General features: G+C 42.2%; 1 protein-coding gene across 1 annotated transcript in view; it reads left to right on the top strand.

The window, feature by feature from the left end:
- Window positions 1-18286, top strand: part of LOC130120342 (uncharacterized) — a gene marked incomplete at its 5' end in the record, with an annotated part of 63876 nt that extends 45590 nt beyond the window's left edge. Inside the window, 3 exons of the mRNA XM_056288891.1 lie at window positions 3123-3287; window positions 9759-9904; window positions 17577-18286. Coding sequence (XP_056144866.1) covers window positions 3123-3287; window positions 9759-9904; window positions 17577-17825 — 560 coding nt within the window. The remainder of the gene's footprint in view (window positions 1-3122; window positions 3288-9758; window positions 9905-17576) is intronic.
- Window positions 18287-19108: the final 822 nt, after the last annotated feature.

Genomic DNA, 19108 nt, shown 5'->3' with positions numbered 1-19108 from the left:
TCCCACAAGAAATTTGCAACATTGACTCACTTTCAACCTTCAAATTCCATCTCAAAACGCACGTTTTTAAACTGGCATATTCAGTTTGATCCAGGCTTCATTGAGTTTTATACAGATGATGATTTTATACTTGTCTGTTGTATTAACTTTTTATTGTCTACCCTGCTTTGTTTTTATTTTATGCTGTCTGATACAGTGCTGCTTGTTTTTTACTGTGTTCTGTAAGGGGTCCTTGAGTGCTCTAAATGGCAGCCACGAATAAAATGTATTATTATTATTAGTAAAAGTCATTTTGTCATGATAAATGACAAAATAACTAGGGCGGCACGGTGGCGCAGTGGTTAGTGCAGTTGCCTCACAGCAAGAAGGTCCTGGGTTCGAGCCCCGGGGTAGTCCAACCTTGGTGGGTCATCCCGGGTCGTCCTCTGTGTGGAGTTTGCATGTTCTCTGCGTGGGTTTCCTCCAGAGGCTCCGGTTTCCTTCCACAGTCCAAAGATATGCAGGTTAGGTGAATTGGCCGTACTAAATTGTCCCTAGGAATGAATGGGTTAGTGTGTGTGTGTGTCGGCCCTGTGATGGCCTGGCGGCCTGTCCAAGATGCCTCCTCGCCTGCTGCCCAATGACTGCTGGAATAGGCTCCAGCATCCCCGCGACCCTGAGAGCAGGATAAGGGTTTAAGATAATGGATGGGTGGATGGATAGAATTTTGTCATGATAAATTATCTAGTTATCTCAAGAAAACGAACTTTGTTATCTCGTGATAATGATTAATTAACTTGTGATTTCGAGATAACGGCATAAAAAAGAATAATCACAAGTATGGCCGTTCTCGGCTTCTGTACTTTCCCACATTCTACACCATGTTACCTTCAACTTCCAACTTGGGGGCACACTATCTCCAACTACAGTACAGCTCCAATGCACATGAAGGGAGCAGTCAGAATTTTATAATTTTTCCATTTCAAATGCGGTGTCTCTGACCAAAACAAAACTGACATATTTCATAAACATTTTCATGCTCAAGAGAGAGGTGGTGAAGGCAAAGGAACACACGTATTGTGCGTTGTATAAGAGGTTGGACACTAAGGAAGAAGAAAAGGACTTGTACCAATTGGCTAGACAGAGTGAGTGAGCTGGGAAAGATGTGCAGCAGGTGAGGATGATGAAGGATACAGAGGGAAATGTGCTGACAAGTGAGGACTGTGTTGAGAAGGTGGAAGGAGTATTTTGAGGGACTGATGAATGAAGAAAATTAAAGAGAGAAGGTTCGATGATATGGGGATAGCGAATCTGGAAGTGCAGTGAATTAGCAAGGAGGAAAGGGCAGGTATGAAGCGGGTGAAGAGTGGAAAGGTAATTGGTCCATATGACATACCTGTGGCGGCATGGAAGTGTTTAGGAGAGATGGCAGTGGAGTTTTTAACTAGCTTGTTTAACACAATCTTGGAAAGTGAGAGGATGCCTGAGGAGTGTAGAAGAAGCATAGTGGTACCGATTTTCAAGAATAAGGGTGATGTGCAAAACTAGTAACTACAGAGGAATGAAGTTGATCAGCCACAGCATGAAGATCTGGGAAAGAGTAGTAGAAGTTAGGTTAAGAGAAGAGGTGATGATTAGCGAACAGCAGTATGGTTTCATGCCACGAAAGAGCACCACAGATGCGATGTTTGCTTTAAGAATGTTGGAGAAGTATAGAGAAGGTCAGGAGTTACATTGTGTCTTTGTAGATTTAGAGAAAGCATATGACAAGGGGCCGGGAGAGTGGCAGAGAAGTATGTAAGAGTGGTGCAGGATATGTATGGAGGGCAGTGTTACAGTGGTGATGTGTGCGGTTGGAATGATAGATGGGTTCAAGGTGGAGGTGGGATTACATCAAGGATTGGCTCTGAGCCCTTTCTTTTTTGCAATGGTGATGGACAGGTTGACGGACGGGATCAGACAGGAGTCTTCATGGACTATGATGTTCGCGGATGACATTGTGTAGTGAGAGTAGGAAGCAGGTTGAGGAGAGCCTGGAGAGGTTGAGGCATGCACTGGAGAGAAGAGGAATGAAAGTGACTAAGAGCAAGATAGAATACATATGCATGAAGAAGGTGAAGAAGAGAGTGCATTGAAAGTGGAGTGGGTGGAGAAGAGTGTTAGGAGTGATTTGCGACAAGGGTTACCATTAAGAGTTAAAGGGAAGGTTTACAGATGGTATTGAGACCAGCTATGTTGTATGGTTTTGAGATGGTGGCACTGACAGATAGAAAGGAGGTGGAGCTGGAGGTGGCAGTGTTGAAGAGCCTCAAATTGTAATTGGGAGTGGCGAAGAAGGGGAGGATTAGGAACAAGTATATTAGAGGGACAGCGCAGGTTGGACAGTGGGAGACAAAACAAGAGGCAAGATTGAGATGGTTTGGACATGTGCAGAGGAGAGATGCTGGGTATATTGGGAGAAGGATGCTGAATATGGAGCTGCCAGGGAAAAGGAAAAGAGGAAGGCCAAGGCAGAGGTTTACGGATGTTGTGAGGGAGGACATGCAGGTGGCTGGCGTGACAGTAGAAGATGCAGAGGACAGAACGAAATGGAAATGGGTGATCCGCTGTGGCGACCCCTAATGGGATTAGCTGAAAGTAGTAGTAGTAGATTTTCATATTCGGCAATTATTTCACAATCATTAAAAGTAACTGAAAATTAATGTATGAGTTGCAAAACTCATGATTTCAATAGTCCCATGTTTTGCTTCAGTTTCATGCAGGCAATTACTGTTTCATTTTCTGAAATGATGGCTATATCTAGAAATCAAAATCATTCATGCAGTGAATTAGCTTTACAATGAATGGTAATCTAAGGCTAAACAGAAAGTCGGTAACACGTTTCGATTCATTATGAAGAATAGCTTTCATGGCTAAAGATGGCATCTCCACTTACACAGAAATATCCAAAGGAGTTGAATCAAGTGCAACTGGACTTGATTCAACTCCTTTGGATAACCATGACCTGGATGAATGAGAACATTCACAGACATGTTAGACAGAAATAATTTCATGATGGAGGGGTCAACCTCATGTGCTCAGTGAATCTGAACGAATAAATAAATAAAAAATACGGACAAACAACCTGCATTCTGTAATTCCAGATGGGAAGGAGTACGATGCCTACGTCATCTACCAGGCGCAGAGGTGCAACATGGCCATGGAGAAAACACTCAGTCACTTTGTCATTGACGTTCTGCCCTCAGTTCTGGAGAAGACGTGTGGCTTCAGACTCTTCATCCATGACAGGGATGAGTTACCCGGGGAAGGTGAGACTGTGCTTTATGTTGGTATTTTAAGGCCATCAATGAAAATGTTGGCGTCAGACCTCGGTAAGTTATGTCACCACTCTTTTTTTTCTTACCACATGCTAACTTGAACCAGTTTGTTTGAACCAGAATTGTCTGAAAAATGAAATTGCTCTTCGTTCTATGAAAATGAATTTGAGTGCTCATGTAAAAAGATAATCATAAAAGCACATATAGCTTGATTCTCCCATTATTCACCCTAACAAAGAAGCTTAGCAACTATCATGAAAATAACATGGGGTTTTTTAATGTATAGACAGCCCCTCTGCACACCAAAACTAAAAACCAACTTGTCCTGTTTTTTTCTTCATACCTACATATGAAGCAATGCAGTACAGTTTTGAACGTTACTGATAGTGCACACAAGTTGCTATTGAGGGCCGTCACTCTAGCATTTATTAAAATTTTTACGCAAAACCAGATGTAAGTTGCTTGTCTATGGCTTTAGTCAAAGTAAGATATTTGGTTTAATCACAAGGTTAAAAATTACACATTGTATGTTTGCTTTATTTTGTTTGATGGCTGGTAACAACCAATCTCATTCCAGTTCTTAACAAATATTCAGCTCCTCGATAATCTCTTTCTGATTTGGCAAAGCATATTTATTTATTCATTACCTTTATTTAAAATTTATTTCATTATTTGGAGGTGGGGTGGGGGGACGGGGGCAAAAATATCGGGTATCAACACCCACATGGTCAGCGCTTATGGCTATCCTTTCAGATACTCGACACACAGTAGCTGGTTTCGAGAGATTTTGCTGCCAGAAATTCTAATTTGGTTCTACTGAATAAATTTTAAGAGACTTTGTCTACAGTACAAAAGAAGGTTTGATCTATGAGTGTGGGAAATAAGAAATTGCACAATGACTACCAATGTGTTAGGTACGAATGCTGCAGTGGATCTCACTGTATGATAATAATCTTTATTTGGGGCACACAGCCGGTCCATAGCATAAAAGCAACAATACAATAAAATAAAAATAAAAACATTTAGGCCTACATGACACCCCTAAACTCCATGAGCACTCGCGCACACACACACACACACACACACAACATGTGAGGCGTCCACACACGCACTGTACAACACAGTCAGTTCATAAACAGATACAGCTGTCTCGCCAGTGCTTTTGAAGTCTGGATGTGAACCGATAGCAGCTTTTCGTAGGGCTAGTTAGAGCCTCTATGATGCTGTTCTCGAACACATCCAGGCGACGCATAAAATTATATATTAGCTGTCTTAAATGTACATCACATGTAGGCACATCTGAGAACACAAACAACTGACTGGCACTATGCCATCTGGGGACATGAAGCAACAAGCTCATAGCATCATTGTAAGCTACTCTGAGCCTCTGCATACTTCTCTTCCTGTAAGAAGACCAGAGATGAGCTGTATACAGAGGTGTTACATAAGCTCTAAACAATGAACACTTGACATCAAGAGAGCACATAGAGAACCTCCTAAGCAACATATTAGCCTGGGCATAGATTTTACAGCATGCCAGTATATATCTCTGTCATCCGTCAGATCATCAGAGAGGACATGTCCAAGATATTTTATTTCCTTGCATGTATCGAGAGGACTATCTGATAACTGAAACACAGGAAAATTTGATTTCCTGTTCTCTCTAGTTCTGACAATCATGACATTACTTTTTTGGCGTTATATTTAATGTCATGTTCTTCGCCATACTGCGAGCATGCCTTCAGTAGCTGCTGAAGTCCAGCACTATATGGGCTAACTAAAACGAAATCATTAGCATACATGAGGGGATTGACGACAGAGCGACCCACAAGACAGCCCGTGTTACACCCATTCAGCTATCTCGACAGGTCATCCATATACATGCTGAACAAAAAAGGAGACAACATTCCACCTTGGTGAACCCCATTGCCTACATGGAATAGGGCAGACACATCATTGTCCCATTTAACCCGAAACGTCTGATGAGCATACCAGAAGACAAGAATTCTGACTAAATATTTTGGAACACCTCTAGCCAGCAATTTCATAAATGATTTCTCATGGTTAACCCTGTCAAATGCCTTGGAAGCATAAATAAAACATAGAAATACAGTAGAATTTTGGCTTCTATATTTGGCCACTGTCTCCTTTAGAGCATAAATGCATAAATCAGTGCCGTTTTTTCGTTTAAATCCAAACTGATTGTCAGTTGTGAGAACATACATTTCCAACCTACTTAGGAGAATTCTTTCCAGCACTTTAGACAGAACACTGGCAAAAGCAATAGGTCTATAATTGCCCATGCTATTTAGTTTGCGAGCCTTGTCTTTAAGGACAGGGACTAACATTACAGACATCAAAGAATCAGGAAGAACCCCGTGAACCATAATACTAGTGAAACACATGGCAAGCATTGGGCAGAGCCTAAGACTGGCATACTTTAAGTGTTCTGCAGTAATGCAGTCCATACCACAAGACTTGTTATTATGTAGTATCATAATGGCATCTGAGACATCAGCTGACCTGACTACCGTGTTAACAGAGAGATCAGCATTACCCACTACAACTGCATTACTTTTAACACAGTTAAATAAATTGCAATGATGCTCTCACCATACCTCAGCTATTTTGTCTGGGCCACAAACACCCTCAATATCAGATGGGAGGGGGGTTTTATGATTACTCATGACTTTGACCTCTTTCCAGAAGTCATTATGATTGTTACTTTGCAACTTCCTAGCAAGTGAGCCAGCTCTCACTGTGTTCTCATTTTGCTTAATAAACCGAAGAGCATATTTAAATCTTGTATTTGTAATGTTTTTTTATGCTCAAACAATGCCCCCTGTCTAGGCCTTCCTGGCTCAGACCAGAGTGCAAAGGCTTCTCTAGCTGCAGCATGTTGTTCAGCCACAAACTATTTCCACCTAGGTTTGATATTATACACCTTATTCCTGTGTTTACAGAAGGGCTCACTGGAGGCATTAAGAGCCGTCACAATATTATCGTACGTGGCGCAGAGGTCAGCAGCATGATGTAGGTCTTCGCAATTCGTATTTAAGCACATTAAAGCATCCCTAGGCAGTGCAATATTATTAAGCAATCTGTTGGTTAGGGTAGAACATCTATCAATATCCTCAGCCAGATTTGTCCAATCTAGCTTCCCTGTATTAGCAGCATTACCAGTAACAGCCAGCAGGGGTACATTCTCGACATTTAGTAACATAGCAACAAGTATGTGATCAGAGGTGGCCAACCCATAGCATATCTCTATATTATCCAGAGAGGCATGGGCATCTGCTGTACACATATAATGGTCAAGCCAAGAAGTAGTATGCCACGCTTCACTTACATAAGTAAAACTCCAATCAGGCAAGAATACTTTGCTAGATAGTATTAAATTGCTATCATTACAAAACTGCAGCAGATGTTTTGCAAATATAGAATTGTTATCTGACAAGTCAGCATTAAAATCTCCAATTACATAGACACAAGTTGAGTCACTGTCCTCAATAAAAGAATGAGCAAAGGCTAGCCTGTTCAGAAATTCATCCTCGGTCTCATAGGATTCAGCTCCATCTCTCCATTTCTCCATCTCTGTACGCCATCTAAGTAAATGTTTTATAGAGACCAAAAAGAAATGAGAGAGAGAGGTTAGACTTGTACTTTACTTTGTGATCAATAAGTCATAACCAAAAAATACCAAGGCCACACTGCTTTGCAAAAATTAAAAAGCCTTTAATAAATGGACTTAATGCCTATGCATTTCAACTCACAGTCTTCTTCAGGGCATGTAAAAACAAGCGAGAGCTCACAGACATACCAACGCTGGTGCCAGCTGCCAGGCTGTTAGAATAACACCGAATAATTGACACGGGTACAGTAAAAAACATGGATGTGTACAAAATTAGGTAAATTATAACAAGGCATCGATATCTTTATGGTTAGTGAATCCATCATAAATAAGCAATAGCATTGGATATTCACAAATAGTCATATAGAAAAAAATTACATAGAAAAATACCCATATTAAAATAAAATATATATACACTACCGTTCAAAAGTTTGGGATCACCCAAACAATTTTGTGTTTTCCATGAAAAGTCACACTTATTCACCACCATATGTTGTGAAATGAATAGAAAATAGAGTCAAGACATTGACAAGGTTAGAAATAATGATTTGTATTTGAAATAAGATTTTTTTTACATCAAACTTTGCTTTCGTCAAAGAATCCTCCATTTGCAGCAATTACAGCATTGCAGACCTTTGGCATTCTAGCTGTTAATTTGTTGAGGTAATCTGGAGAAATTGCACCCCACGCTTCCAGAAGCAGCTCCCACAAGTTGGATTGGTTGGATGGGCACTTCTTGCGTACCATACGGTCAAGCTGCTCCCACAACAGCTCAATGGGGTTCAGATCTGGTGACTGCGCTGGCCACTCCATTACCGATAGAATACCAGCTGCCTGCTTCTGCTCTAAATAGTTCTTGCACAATTTGGAGGTGTGTTTAGGGTCATTATCCTGTTGTAGGATGAAATTGGCTCCAATCAAGCGCTGTCCACTGGGTATGGCATGGCGTTGCAAAATGGAGTGATAGCCTTCCTTATTCAGAATCCCTTTTACCCTGTACAAATCTCCCACCTTACCAGCACCAAAGCAACCCCAGACCATCACATTACCTCCACCATGCTTAACAGATGGCGTCAGGCATTCTTCCAGCATCTTTTCATTTGTTCTGCGTCTCACAAACGTTCTTCTTTGTGATCCAAACACCTCAAACTTGGATTCATCCGTCCACAACACTTTTTTCCAGTCTTCCTCTGTCCAATGTCTGTGTTCTTTTGCCCATCTTAATCTTTTTCTTTTATTGGTCAGTCTCAGATATGGCTTTTTCTTTGCCACTCTGCCCTGAAGCCCAGAATCCCGCAGCCGCCTCTTCACTGTAGATGTTGACACTGGTGTTTTGCGGGTACTATTTAATGAAGATGCCAGTTGGGGACCTGTGAGGCGTCTGTTTCTCAAACTAGAGACTCTAATGTACTTATCTTCTTGCTCAGTTGTGCAACGCGGCCTCCCACTTCTTTTTCTACCCTGTTTGTGCTGTCCTCTGAAGGGAGTAGTACACACCGGTGTAGGAAATCTTCAATTTCTTAGCAATTTCTCGCATGGAATAGCCTTCATTTCTAAGAACAAGAATAGACTGTCGAGTTTCAGATGAAAGTTCTCTTTTTCTGGCCATTTTGAGCGTTTAATTGACCCCACAAATGTGATGCTCCAGAAACTCAATCTGCTCAAAGGAAGGTCAGTTTTGTAGCTTCTGTAACGAGCTAAACTGTTTTAGGTTGTGTGAATATGATTGCACAAGGGTTTTCTAATCATCAATTAGCCTTCTGAGCCAATGAGCAAACACATTGTACCATTAGAACACTGGAGTGATAGTTGCTTGAAATGGGCCTCTATACACCTATGTAGATATTGCACCAAAAACCAGACATTTGCAGCTAGAATAGTCATTTACCACATTAGCAATGTATAGAGTGTATTTCTTTAAAGTTAAGACTAGTTTAAAGTTATCTTCATTGAAAAGTACAGTGCTTTTCCTTCAAAATTATGGACATTTCAATGTGATCCCAAACTTTTGAACGGTAGTGTATATAATGGTACAGTATAAATGATTCCTCTGTATAGGTTCCAATACTTCACTGTAGTTGGTTACCTGCAATGAGGAGAGAGACAACTAGGGCGTGTAAAGGGATTGGGTGGGGCGGGGGTCATCTCATCCCATCCCATCAAAACAAATATATTCACAGATATGGAAAATAGTCCAGCTCTTCATACAGGCCTGGACTTGAAATGGCCCTTAACCTAAAGATCAAAAATGTTTTTCTTTGGTAAGAATTTTTTTTTTTCTCTTAGACAGGGCATCTGTTTTTTGATACCTGCATTTGGAATGTAGCACTCCTCAGCCAATCTACTGGCATTTGCTCTCTCTGTACATGTTTTATAGACATTAATATTAGTAATGAAAATATTTCCTCAAAACCAGAAGGTGAGGAGTAAATTCATATTTCATGTCTGTTAAGCTGTGTGTTAAAGTGTAGATGTTCTTTAAGAGGTGAAGGAGATCAACTTTCATATTTGTAAAAGCTGATTACTCAAAAGTGATCCTTCAGCCATGTTTATTCTCTGCTTTATACCTTCCCCTTTCATCCGTCTGCATATATCTCTCTCCTCTCCTCCTCCCTAATATTCTCTGTCCTTCACCTTATCTTTCTCCATCTCTCTACTCTGCCCCCCACACCCATCCTCTTTCTCTCTCTTCCGTCTTCCTCTCCCTCTCCCACTGCTCTGTCCCACCATTTGCCCTGCCTCGGCTCTTCTCTATCCCTTCTTTCTTTCCATCAAACCTGCCCTCTTCACCCTCTCCCCCTTTCCACCTCCCCAACCCCACTCTCACCCAGATCACCTGGAGCTGGTGGAGATGCGCATGAGGCTGAGCAGGAGGCTGATGGCCATACTCACCGCGGGGCCGGAGCCGGGGTCAGATGACACAGAGCAGTACAAAGCCTCCCCAAAACACCTCGTGGTTGGCGGCTATGATTGGCAGGTAGGGATCTGCAAATACAGAGAAAAAAACAAGTTTGAAAATTCAGAGACCAAACCCGGGTTTCATGAGAACCTTTAAGTACATGTTCTTTAGGTTAGGTGTACCAGTTCCTGAGACTCTACTTTATTCACAGAAAGAAATGATTTAAATAAATTTTAAAAAATTTACCCAAAAATTGTTACACCGAAATGGCCAATACATATATTCCCACTGCTAAAAGAATCAATTGTAGTTACTTGTGTTTCTCCTACTCTTTCTCCCAGTAGTCCCTCTTGCTGTCGTAAAGGAATGAGAATTTATAAAATACTCATGAAATTAAATAAGAGCAAAAAATAATTAAACATCCGTATATTGCCCATTCACCTACAAAAAAGATTTAAAAAGGAGAAGTGGTGGGCGGTTAAGATGATATGCTCCAAGGAGGTTATGAAACAACTCTCACTTTCACAGGATAAGATTACAAACTTAGAAACAGATAAAATTGGCCACAGAAGTTAACATGTTTAAACTGCAAGTTGTAATTAACAGATCATTTGATGTCTTTATGCATGCTCAATAATCCAGGTAAGGAAATCACAGAAAGATGAATCAGTTCCTCTGGACACAACCTTTAGTTAGAGCAATGTTTCATCACTCAGCTAAGTGACCTCTTCAGTCTCAACTGACTGCAGCTATCCCCACCCTTATAAACAATACAGTGGCATAACATCTGAAATGGGTGATCTAACACAGGTTTTATGTGCACAATGCAGTGACCATTAACTAAAGTTACAATGGCCACGTGTACTATTCACAGAGGATTGGGGAACAGCTACAATCACAGCGAAGAGGATGGCACAACACAGAAGAGTTAAGGCGTCAGGCTAGGACTCCGCAGTCTACACCCATCTACAGGCCAGTGGCCATTCTTTCAAGGATGAGAATGTGTTCATCCTTGATAAGGAGGAAAGCTGGTTTGAACGGGGAGTCAAATAGGCCATTTATGTGAAGAGGGAATGACCATCCCTGAACTGGGGGGGGGGGGGGCTGAGAGTATGCCTGTCACCATCTTACAAAGCTGTGATTGCAACATTCCCCAATTCTCTGTGAATAGTACAAATGGCCATTGTAACTCTAGTTGGTCATGGCAATCTGCATATGAAACCGATTGTTGATTCGGTTGTTATGCCACTGTATTGTTTATAATGACCACTGAGGATGCACAAAGCAGTGTATTCTTAGTGCCAGTCCCAACCCCAGATAAATGGGGGAGGGTTGCGTCAGGAAGGGCGTCCGGCGTAAAACCTTTCCCAAATCAAATATGCAGATCATAAATCAGATTTCCATACCAGATCAGTCAAGGTCAGGTTACCAACCGGTACTGTTGCCCAGCAGGGTGCCGGTGTAAACTATGCTACTGTTGGGAGAAGGAGAGGGGGAAGGCATATCCAAAGGCAACGGGAGAGGAGGAAGGGTAGGAGTGTGGATGTGAGAGTCAGAACTTTGAATGGGAAGAGAAATGGGGTAGGGGTAATTCTGAAGGAAAAGTACGTCCAAGAGTGTGTTGGAGGTGAAGAGAGTGTCAGACAGAGTGATCAGTACAAAGCTGGAAATTGAAGATGTATTGCTGAATGTTATCAGCACATAAGCCCCTCAAGTTGGGTGTGAGATGAAAGCGAAAGAAGAATTTTGGAGTGAGTTAATGAAGTGGTGGAGAGTGTACCCAAGGAGGAGAGAGTGGTGATAGGAACGGACTTCAATGGGCATGTTGTTGAAGGGAACAGAGGTGATGAGGAGGTGATGGGCAAGTATGGTGTCAAGGAGAAGAATGAAGAAGGACAGATGATGGTGGATTTTGTGAAAAGGATGGAAATTGCTGTGGTGCTCGTATTTCAAGAAGAGGGGGGACTACAGGATAAAAATATCAACATCAACACACACACACACACACAGACCACTCTGATGTCAATCATTGTTATACAAACCCCAATTCCAATGAAGTTGGGACGTTGTGTAAAACGTAAATAAAAACAGAATACAATGATTTGCAAATCCTTTTCGACCTATATTCAATTGATACAATACAAAGACAAGATATTTAATGTTCAAACTGATAAACTTTATTGTTTATTTGCAAATATTCACTCATTTTGAATTTGATGCCTGCAACACGTTCCAAAAAAGCTGGGACAGGGGCATGTTTACCACTGTGTTACATCACTGTTCCTTTTAACAACACTCAATAAGCATTTGGGAACTGAGGACACTAATTGTTGAAGCTTTGTCGGTGGAATTCTTTTCCATTCTTGCTTGATGTACGACTTCAGTTGCTCAACAGTCCGGGTTCTCCGTTGTCGTATTTTGCGCTTCATAATGCGCCACACATTTTCAATGAGAGACAGGTCTGGACTGCGGGCAGGCCAGTCTAGTACCCGCACTCTTACTACGAAGCCACGCTGTTGTAACACGTGCAGAATGTGGCTTGGCATTGTCTTGCTGAAATAAGCAGGGACGTCCCTGAAAAAGACGTTGCTTGGATGGCAGCATATGTTGCTCCAAAACCTGTATGTACCTTTCAGCATTAATGGTGCCTTCACAGATGTCCAAGTTACCCATGCCATGGGCACTAACACACCCCCATACCATCACAGATGCTGGCTTTTGAACTTTGCGCTGATAACAATCTGGATGGTCCTTTTCCTCTTTAGCCCGGAGGGCACGACGTCCATGATTTCCAAAAACAATGTGAAATGTGGACTCACAGGACCACAGCACACTTTTCCACTTTGCGTCAGTCCATCCCAGATGAGCTCGGGCCCAGAGAAGCTGGCGGCGTTTCTGGGTGTTGTTGATGTATGGCTTTCGCTTTGCATGGTAGAGTTTTAACTTGCACCTGTAGATGTAGCGATAAACTGTTAACTGACAATGGTTTTCCGAAATGTTCCTGAGTCCACATGGTCATATCCTTTACAGAATGATGTCGGTTTTTAGTGCAGTGCCACCTGAGGGATCGAAGGTCATGGGCATTTAATGTTGGTTTTCGGCCTTGCTGCTTACGTGCAGAGATTTCTCCGGATTCTCTGAATCTTTTGATGATATTATGGACTGTAGATGATGAAATCCCTAAATTCCTTGCAATTGTACGTTGAGAAACGTTGTTCTTAAACTGTTGGACTATTTGCTCACGCAGTTGTTCACAAAATGGTGAACCTCACCCCATCCTTGCTTGTGAACGACTGAGCCTGTCGGGGATGCTCCTTTTATACCCAATCATGACATTCACCTGTTTCCAATTAACCTGTTCAGCTGTGGAATGTTCCAAACAGGTGTTTTTTGAGCATTCCTCAACTTTACCAGTCTTTTGTCGCCCCTGTGCCAGTTTTTTTGGAACATGTTGCAGGCATCAAATTCAAAATGAGTGAATATTTGCAAAAAACAATAAAGTTTATCAGTTTGAACATTAAATATCTTGTCTTTGTAGTGTATTCAATTGGATATAGGTTGAAAAGGATTTGCAAATCATTGTATTCTGTTTTTATTCACGTTTTACACAACATCCCAACTTCATTGGAATTGGGGTTTGTAAATACAGCTGCCTGTTGAGAATGTGCCCTCAGGATAAAAATATCAACATCTCACACACACACACACACACGTAAACTGGCAGCTAATGCATTTATTGTAAGTCGCTTTGGATAAAAGCATTGGCAAAATTACTGTAATGTAATGAGTGTACACAGGAGTCTTGTGATTGCTTTGCTCGCTCCACATGAAAGTGTCTTACATCAGATGGACGTAACCCTTTATGTGGACTACCGTGCAATGTTACTGCTTTCATTCACAACACATTTTCCTTGAAATGAGACATGGTCTTGAGGTGTGAAATTAGCAGTACAGATTTCCCTGAATATCAATCCCTGTTCCCACTCACACATGACCTCAAGCAGGAAGTGTTCCTGGACATTTCAGGGAAAGACTGCATGGGTGAAAGGCATTTTAGATGAGAGATGAATCATTTCTACCACTAAACTTTGTGTCCAGATGAACTGATTCAACTTTTTGGTAGATCATTTGATATAATCAGAGTGTCTTAGCAGTAATGATCTAAGTAGCAATTTTACATTTTACCTGACTCGTCATTTTATTCAATTTCTTAAAATTGAATAAAACTTATAGAAGAGCCAAGGTTTTGTTTTTAGATTGCTCAGACAGCACTTTGAGCTTACTTTCACATTTGTCATTCTTATCTTTAAAGAAATAATATTTAAAGCCTAGCTTTCTGGCGTTGCTATATGGGTCAAAGGATAAAAAGTGAGAAAAAAACCCTAGCATAAAGGAAGGAGTCTGTTCAAACTTAACTACTACTACTTTTGGCTGCTCCCGTTAGGGGTCGCCACAGCGGATCATCCGTTTCCCTTTCTTCCTGTCTTCTGCGTCTTCCGCTGTCACACCAGCCACCTGCTTGTCTTCCCTCACCACATCCATAAACCTCCTCTTTGGCGTTCCTCTTTTCCTCTTTCCTGGCAGCTCCATATTCAGTATCCTTCTCTCAATATAACCAGCATCTCTCCTCCACACATGTCCAAGCCATCTCAATCTTGCCTCTCTTGCTTTGTCTCCAAACCGTCCAACCTGAGCGGTCCCTCTAATATAATTGTTCCTAATCCTGTCCTTCTTCGTTACTCCCAGTGAAAATCTTAGCATCTTCAACTCTGCCACCTCCAGCTCCGCCTCCTGTCTTTTCGTCAGTGCCACTGTCTCCTAACCATACAACATAGCTGGTCTCACAACCATCTTGTAAACCTTCCCTTTAACTCTTGCTGGTACCCTTCTGTCGCAAATCACTCCTGACACTCTTCTCCACCCACTCCACCCTGCCTGCACTCTCTTCTTCACCTCTCTACTGCACTCCCTGTTACTTTGGACAGTTGACCCCAAGTATTTAATTCAAATGCCTTTGTCACCTCCATTCCTTGCATCCTGACCATTCCACTGTCCTCCCTCTCATTCACGCATAGGTATTCCGTCTTGCTCCTACTGACTTTCATTCCTCTTCTCTCCAGTGCATACCTCGACCTATCCAGGCTCTCCTCAGCCTGCACCCTACTCTTGCTACAGATCACAATATCATCCGCGAACATCATCGTCCATGGAGACTCCTGCCTGATCTTGTCCGTCAACCTGTCCATCACCCTTGAAAATAAGAAAGGGCTCAGAACCGATCCTTGATGTAATCCTACATCCACCTTGAACCCATCTGTCATTCCAACCACACACTTCACCATTGTCACACTTCCCTCATACATATCCTGCACCACTCCTACATACTTCTCTGCAACCCCTGACTTCCTCATACAATACCACACCTCCTCTCTCGGCACCCTGTCATATGCTTTCTCTAAATCTACAAAGACACAATCCAACTCTTTCTGGCCTTCTCTATACTTCTCAATCAACATTCTCAAAGCAAACATCGCATCTGTGATGCTCTTTTGTGGCACGAAACCATACTGCTGCTTACGGATCATCACCTCTCCTCTTCACACAGCTTCTATTACTCTTTCCCAAATCTTCATGCTGTGGCTGATCAACTTTATACCTCTGTAGTTGCTACAGTCCTGCACATCGCCCTTGTTCTTGAAAATCAGTACCAGTATGCTTCTTCTCCACTCCTCATGCATCATCTCACTTTCCAAGATTGTGTTAAACAATCTAGTTATAAACTCCACTGCCATCTCTCCTAAACTTCTTCATGTCTCCACAGGTATGTCATCAGGACCAACTGCCTTTCCACTCTTCATCCTCTTCATAGCTGCCCTCACTTCCTCCTTGTTAATCCACTGAACTTCCTGATTCACTATCCCTACATCATCCAACCTTCTCTCTCTCTCATTTTCTTCATTCATCAGCCCCTCAAAGTACTCTTTCCACCTTCTCAGCACACTCTCCTTTCTTGTCAGCACATTTCCATCTCGATCCTTGATCGCCCTAACTTGCTGCACATCCTTTGCAGCTTGGTCCCTCTGTATAGCCAATCGGTATGTCCTTTTCTCCTTCCTTAGTGTCTAACCTGTCATACAACTCACCATACGCCTTTTCCTTTGCCACCTCTCTCTTTGCTTTACGCTGCATCTCCTTGTACTCCTGTCTACTTTCTTCATCTCTCTGACTATCTCACTTGTTCTTTGCCAACGTTTTCCTCTGTATACTTTGCTGTACTTCCTCATTCCACCACCAAGTCTCCTTGTCTTCCTTCCTCTGTCCTTATGACACACCAAGTACCTTCTTAGCTGTCTCCCTCACTATTTCTGCAGTGGTTGCCCAGCCATCTGGCAACTCTTCACTACCACCCAATGCCTGTCTTAACTCCTGCCTGAACTCCACACAACAGTCTTCCTTCTTCAACTTCCACCATTTGATCTTAGGCTGTGTCTTCTCTCGCTTCCTCATCTTGGTCTCCAAAGTCATCCTACCAACCACCACCCGATGCTGCGTAGCTGCGTTCTCCCCTGTCACCAACTTGCAGTCTCCAATCCCTTTTAGATCGCGCCTTCTACATAAGATATAGTCCACCTGTGTGCACTTTCCTCCACTCTTGTATGTCACCCTGTGTTCCTCCCTCTTCTTGAAATATGTATTCACCACAGCCATTTCCATCCTTTTCGCAAAATCGACCACCATCTGTCCTTCCACATTTCTCTCCTTGACTCCATACCTTCCCATCACCTCCTCATCACCTCTGTTCCCTTCACCAACATGTCCATTGAAGTCCACTCCAATCACCACTCTCTCCTCCTTGGGTACCCTCTCCACCGCGCCGTCCAACTCAGTCCAGAATTCTTCTTTCTCTTCCAGCTCACATCCAACTTTGTGGGGCATACGCGCTGATAACATTCAGCAATACACCTTCGATTTCCAGCTTCATACTCATCACTCTGTCTGACACTCTCTTCACCTCCAGCACGCTCTTGACATACTCTTCCTTCAGAATTACCCCTACCCCATTTCTCCTCCCATTCACACCATGGTAGAAGAGTTTGAACCCACCTCCGATACTTCTGGCCTTACTCCCCTTCCACCTGGTCTCCTGCACACACAGTATGCCTACCTTTCTTCTTTCCATCATGTCAGCCAGCTCTCTCCCTTTACTAGTCATAGTGCCAACATTCAAAGTTCCGACTCTCACCTCCACACGCCTACCCTTCCTCCTCTCTAGCTGCCTCTGGACATGCCTTCCCCCTCTCCTTCACCTTCGCCCAACAGTAGCATAGTTTCCACCGGCACCCTGCTGGTTAACAGTACCGGTGGCGGTCGTTGGTAACCCGGGCCTCGACCGATCCGGTATAGAAATCTTATTTATGATCCGCATATTTGATTTGGCAAAGATTTTACGCCGGATGCCCTTCATGACGCAACCCTCCCCATTTGTCCGGGCTTGGGACTGGCACTAAAAATGCACCGGCTTGTGCATCCTCAGTGGCTGGGTTCTGTTCAAACTTAATGAGTAAACATAATTTAGGTTAAGTTGTGCCCGGTAATGCATCTTGACTCATGTTGGGCTATACAAATAAAATTGACTTGACTTGACTTGACTTGGTGTACTTCCATGTAAGTACTTGTGAGGTTTTAGCTGCTCCTACATTCCTTCTTGAATAAATAAAGTTTAAAAAAAAACAAAACGTTGATTTTACAGGTGGGGCTCCATCAGGCGCTGATCCAGAGAGAAATGAGTGTTATTCTTATCCAGCTGGAAGACATTGGGCCGCAAGGATACACACACCTGCCTGTTGGCTTGCAGCACCTGGTGCGCACGACTGCTCCTCTCAGGTGGCGGGAGGGCTCACGAGGCGCTGCGGCTTCGAACACCAGGTTCTGGAAGAGAGTACGCTACATGATGCCTGTCACACCCTCCAAAAACAAATGTTCAAATCTCGGTTCATAATCTGCACTTTACTAAAAGTTTGGAACCGTGCTTAAACTGGCGTCAAAGCCCTGATAGGGTGTCTTGAATGTAAAAATAAAAGTCATCAGTTGACAAGGAAAACTCAATCAGTCACTAATTTAGCTTGATGCATGCTGCTACCCTGTGGCCTGTAAGCACTTCCATTTTGACCAATATCAGCCCTGAAGTGTGACACACAAAATCACTGAAAAACACAAAATGTTAAAACGAGAAATTGTGAAAAAAAATATACATAGTTTTTCTTAATGCTTTTGTTTTCTTAAACGTTTTGAAGTGTTTCAGTATTTTTGTGTTTTGTTCTTAATGTTTGTATTTTCTTAATGATTCTAAATTTGTGTTAATATGTTAATGCATTTTTTTTCACTGTGACTGGTTTCCACGACACCTTCTCCGTCGTGATATTGGGCTATACAAATAAAATTGATTTGATTTGATTTGATCTCAAGAACTATGAGTGAGGGTCTAGTGCGCATTAATGTTCATGAGTTGACCTTTGAGCGACAAGTACAGGCAAGTATTGGTGGTAAGGGTGGGCTTTGTTTTATATTTTGATGATTTATCATATAGGCTGTGTGCAATGTCTGATATTAATATCATATAAAAGTTGTATCAGGTGAGACAAGGTGAGATTTGCTTTTCTCAAGAAGAAAATAGAAAAACTGAATTCCACGTTTTACTCTCATATTGTTATTTTAGTAGAAAGAATGCATGAAGATTGAAGCAGCTCAAGTAATATAAGAAAATATTAGTGTTTTAGTTTTGGACTGAAGTCTGGGCTGTGCAAAGCGTCCGACCACACAGGGCCTCGCTCCTAGCCTGCAATTCTGCAGTTTTTATTTTTTTATAGATATACTTTTTTTTATGACTGTTCTTGACCCAACATGTTTCTAAAATTAATTTATTGTGTCAGTTCCATTATGCATAGTCAAGGTCAAATGAAAAAAATCTTAAATTATTCAGGTTTTTTTATTTTTTTTTATTTTCGAGCGTTAAGTAGTGTATGCTCCATCTCACTGCTCGCTCACGGCAAGGAAGAAGAAGGGGAAACAATGTCGGCTGCACGAGAGCGCGACCGATTTCGTAAACATGAGTCGGTGCTGAGAAAAGGAACAAAAATTAAAAAAGGAATGATTTCATAAGTCACTGTGAGGATCGTTAGATAAATTTGTCGACACTTCCAGACGTGGTGAATAGCTAGTTATCTATACGCATGTGACTGTGACCATAGGCTACGTGTTATGACCGGTCTGAAAAATGATCTA

This window comes from Lampris incognitus, chromosome 11 (assembly GCF_029633865.1).
Source record: "Lampris incognitus isolate fLamInc1 chromosome 11, fLamInc1.hap2, whole genome shotgun sequence".
NCBI classification, from domain to species: domain Eukaryota; kingdom Metazoa; phylum Chordata; class Actinopteri; order Lampriformes; family Lampridae; genus Lampris; species Lampris incognitus.
Note: the sequence above shows the minus strand (reverse complement) of the source record. Positions and strands in the feature narration are given on the sequence as shown.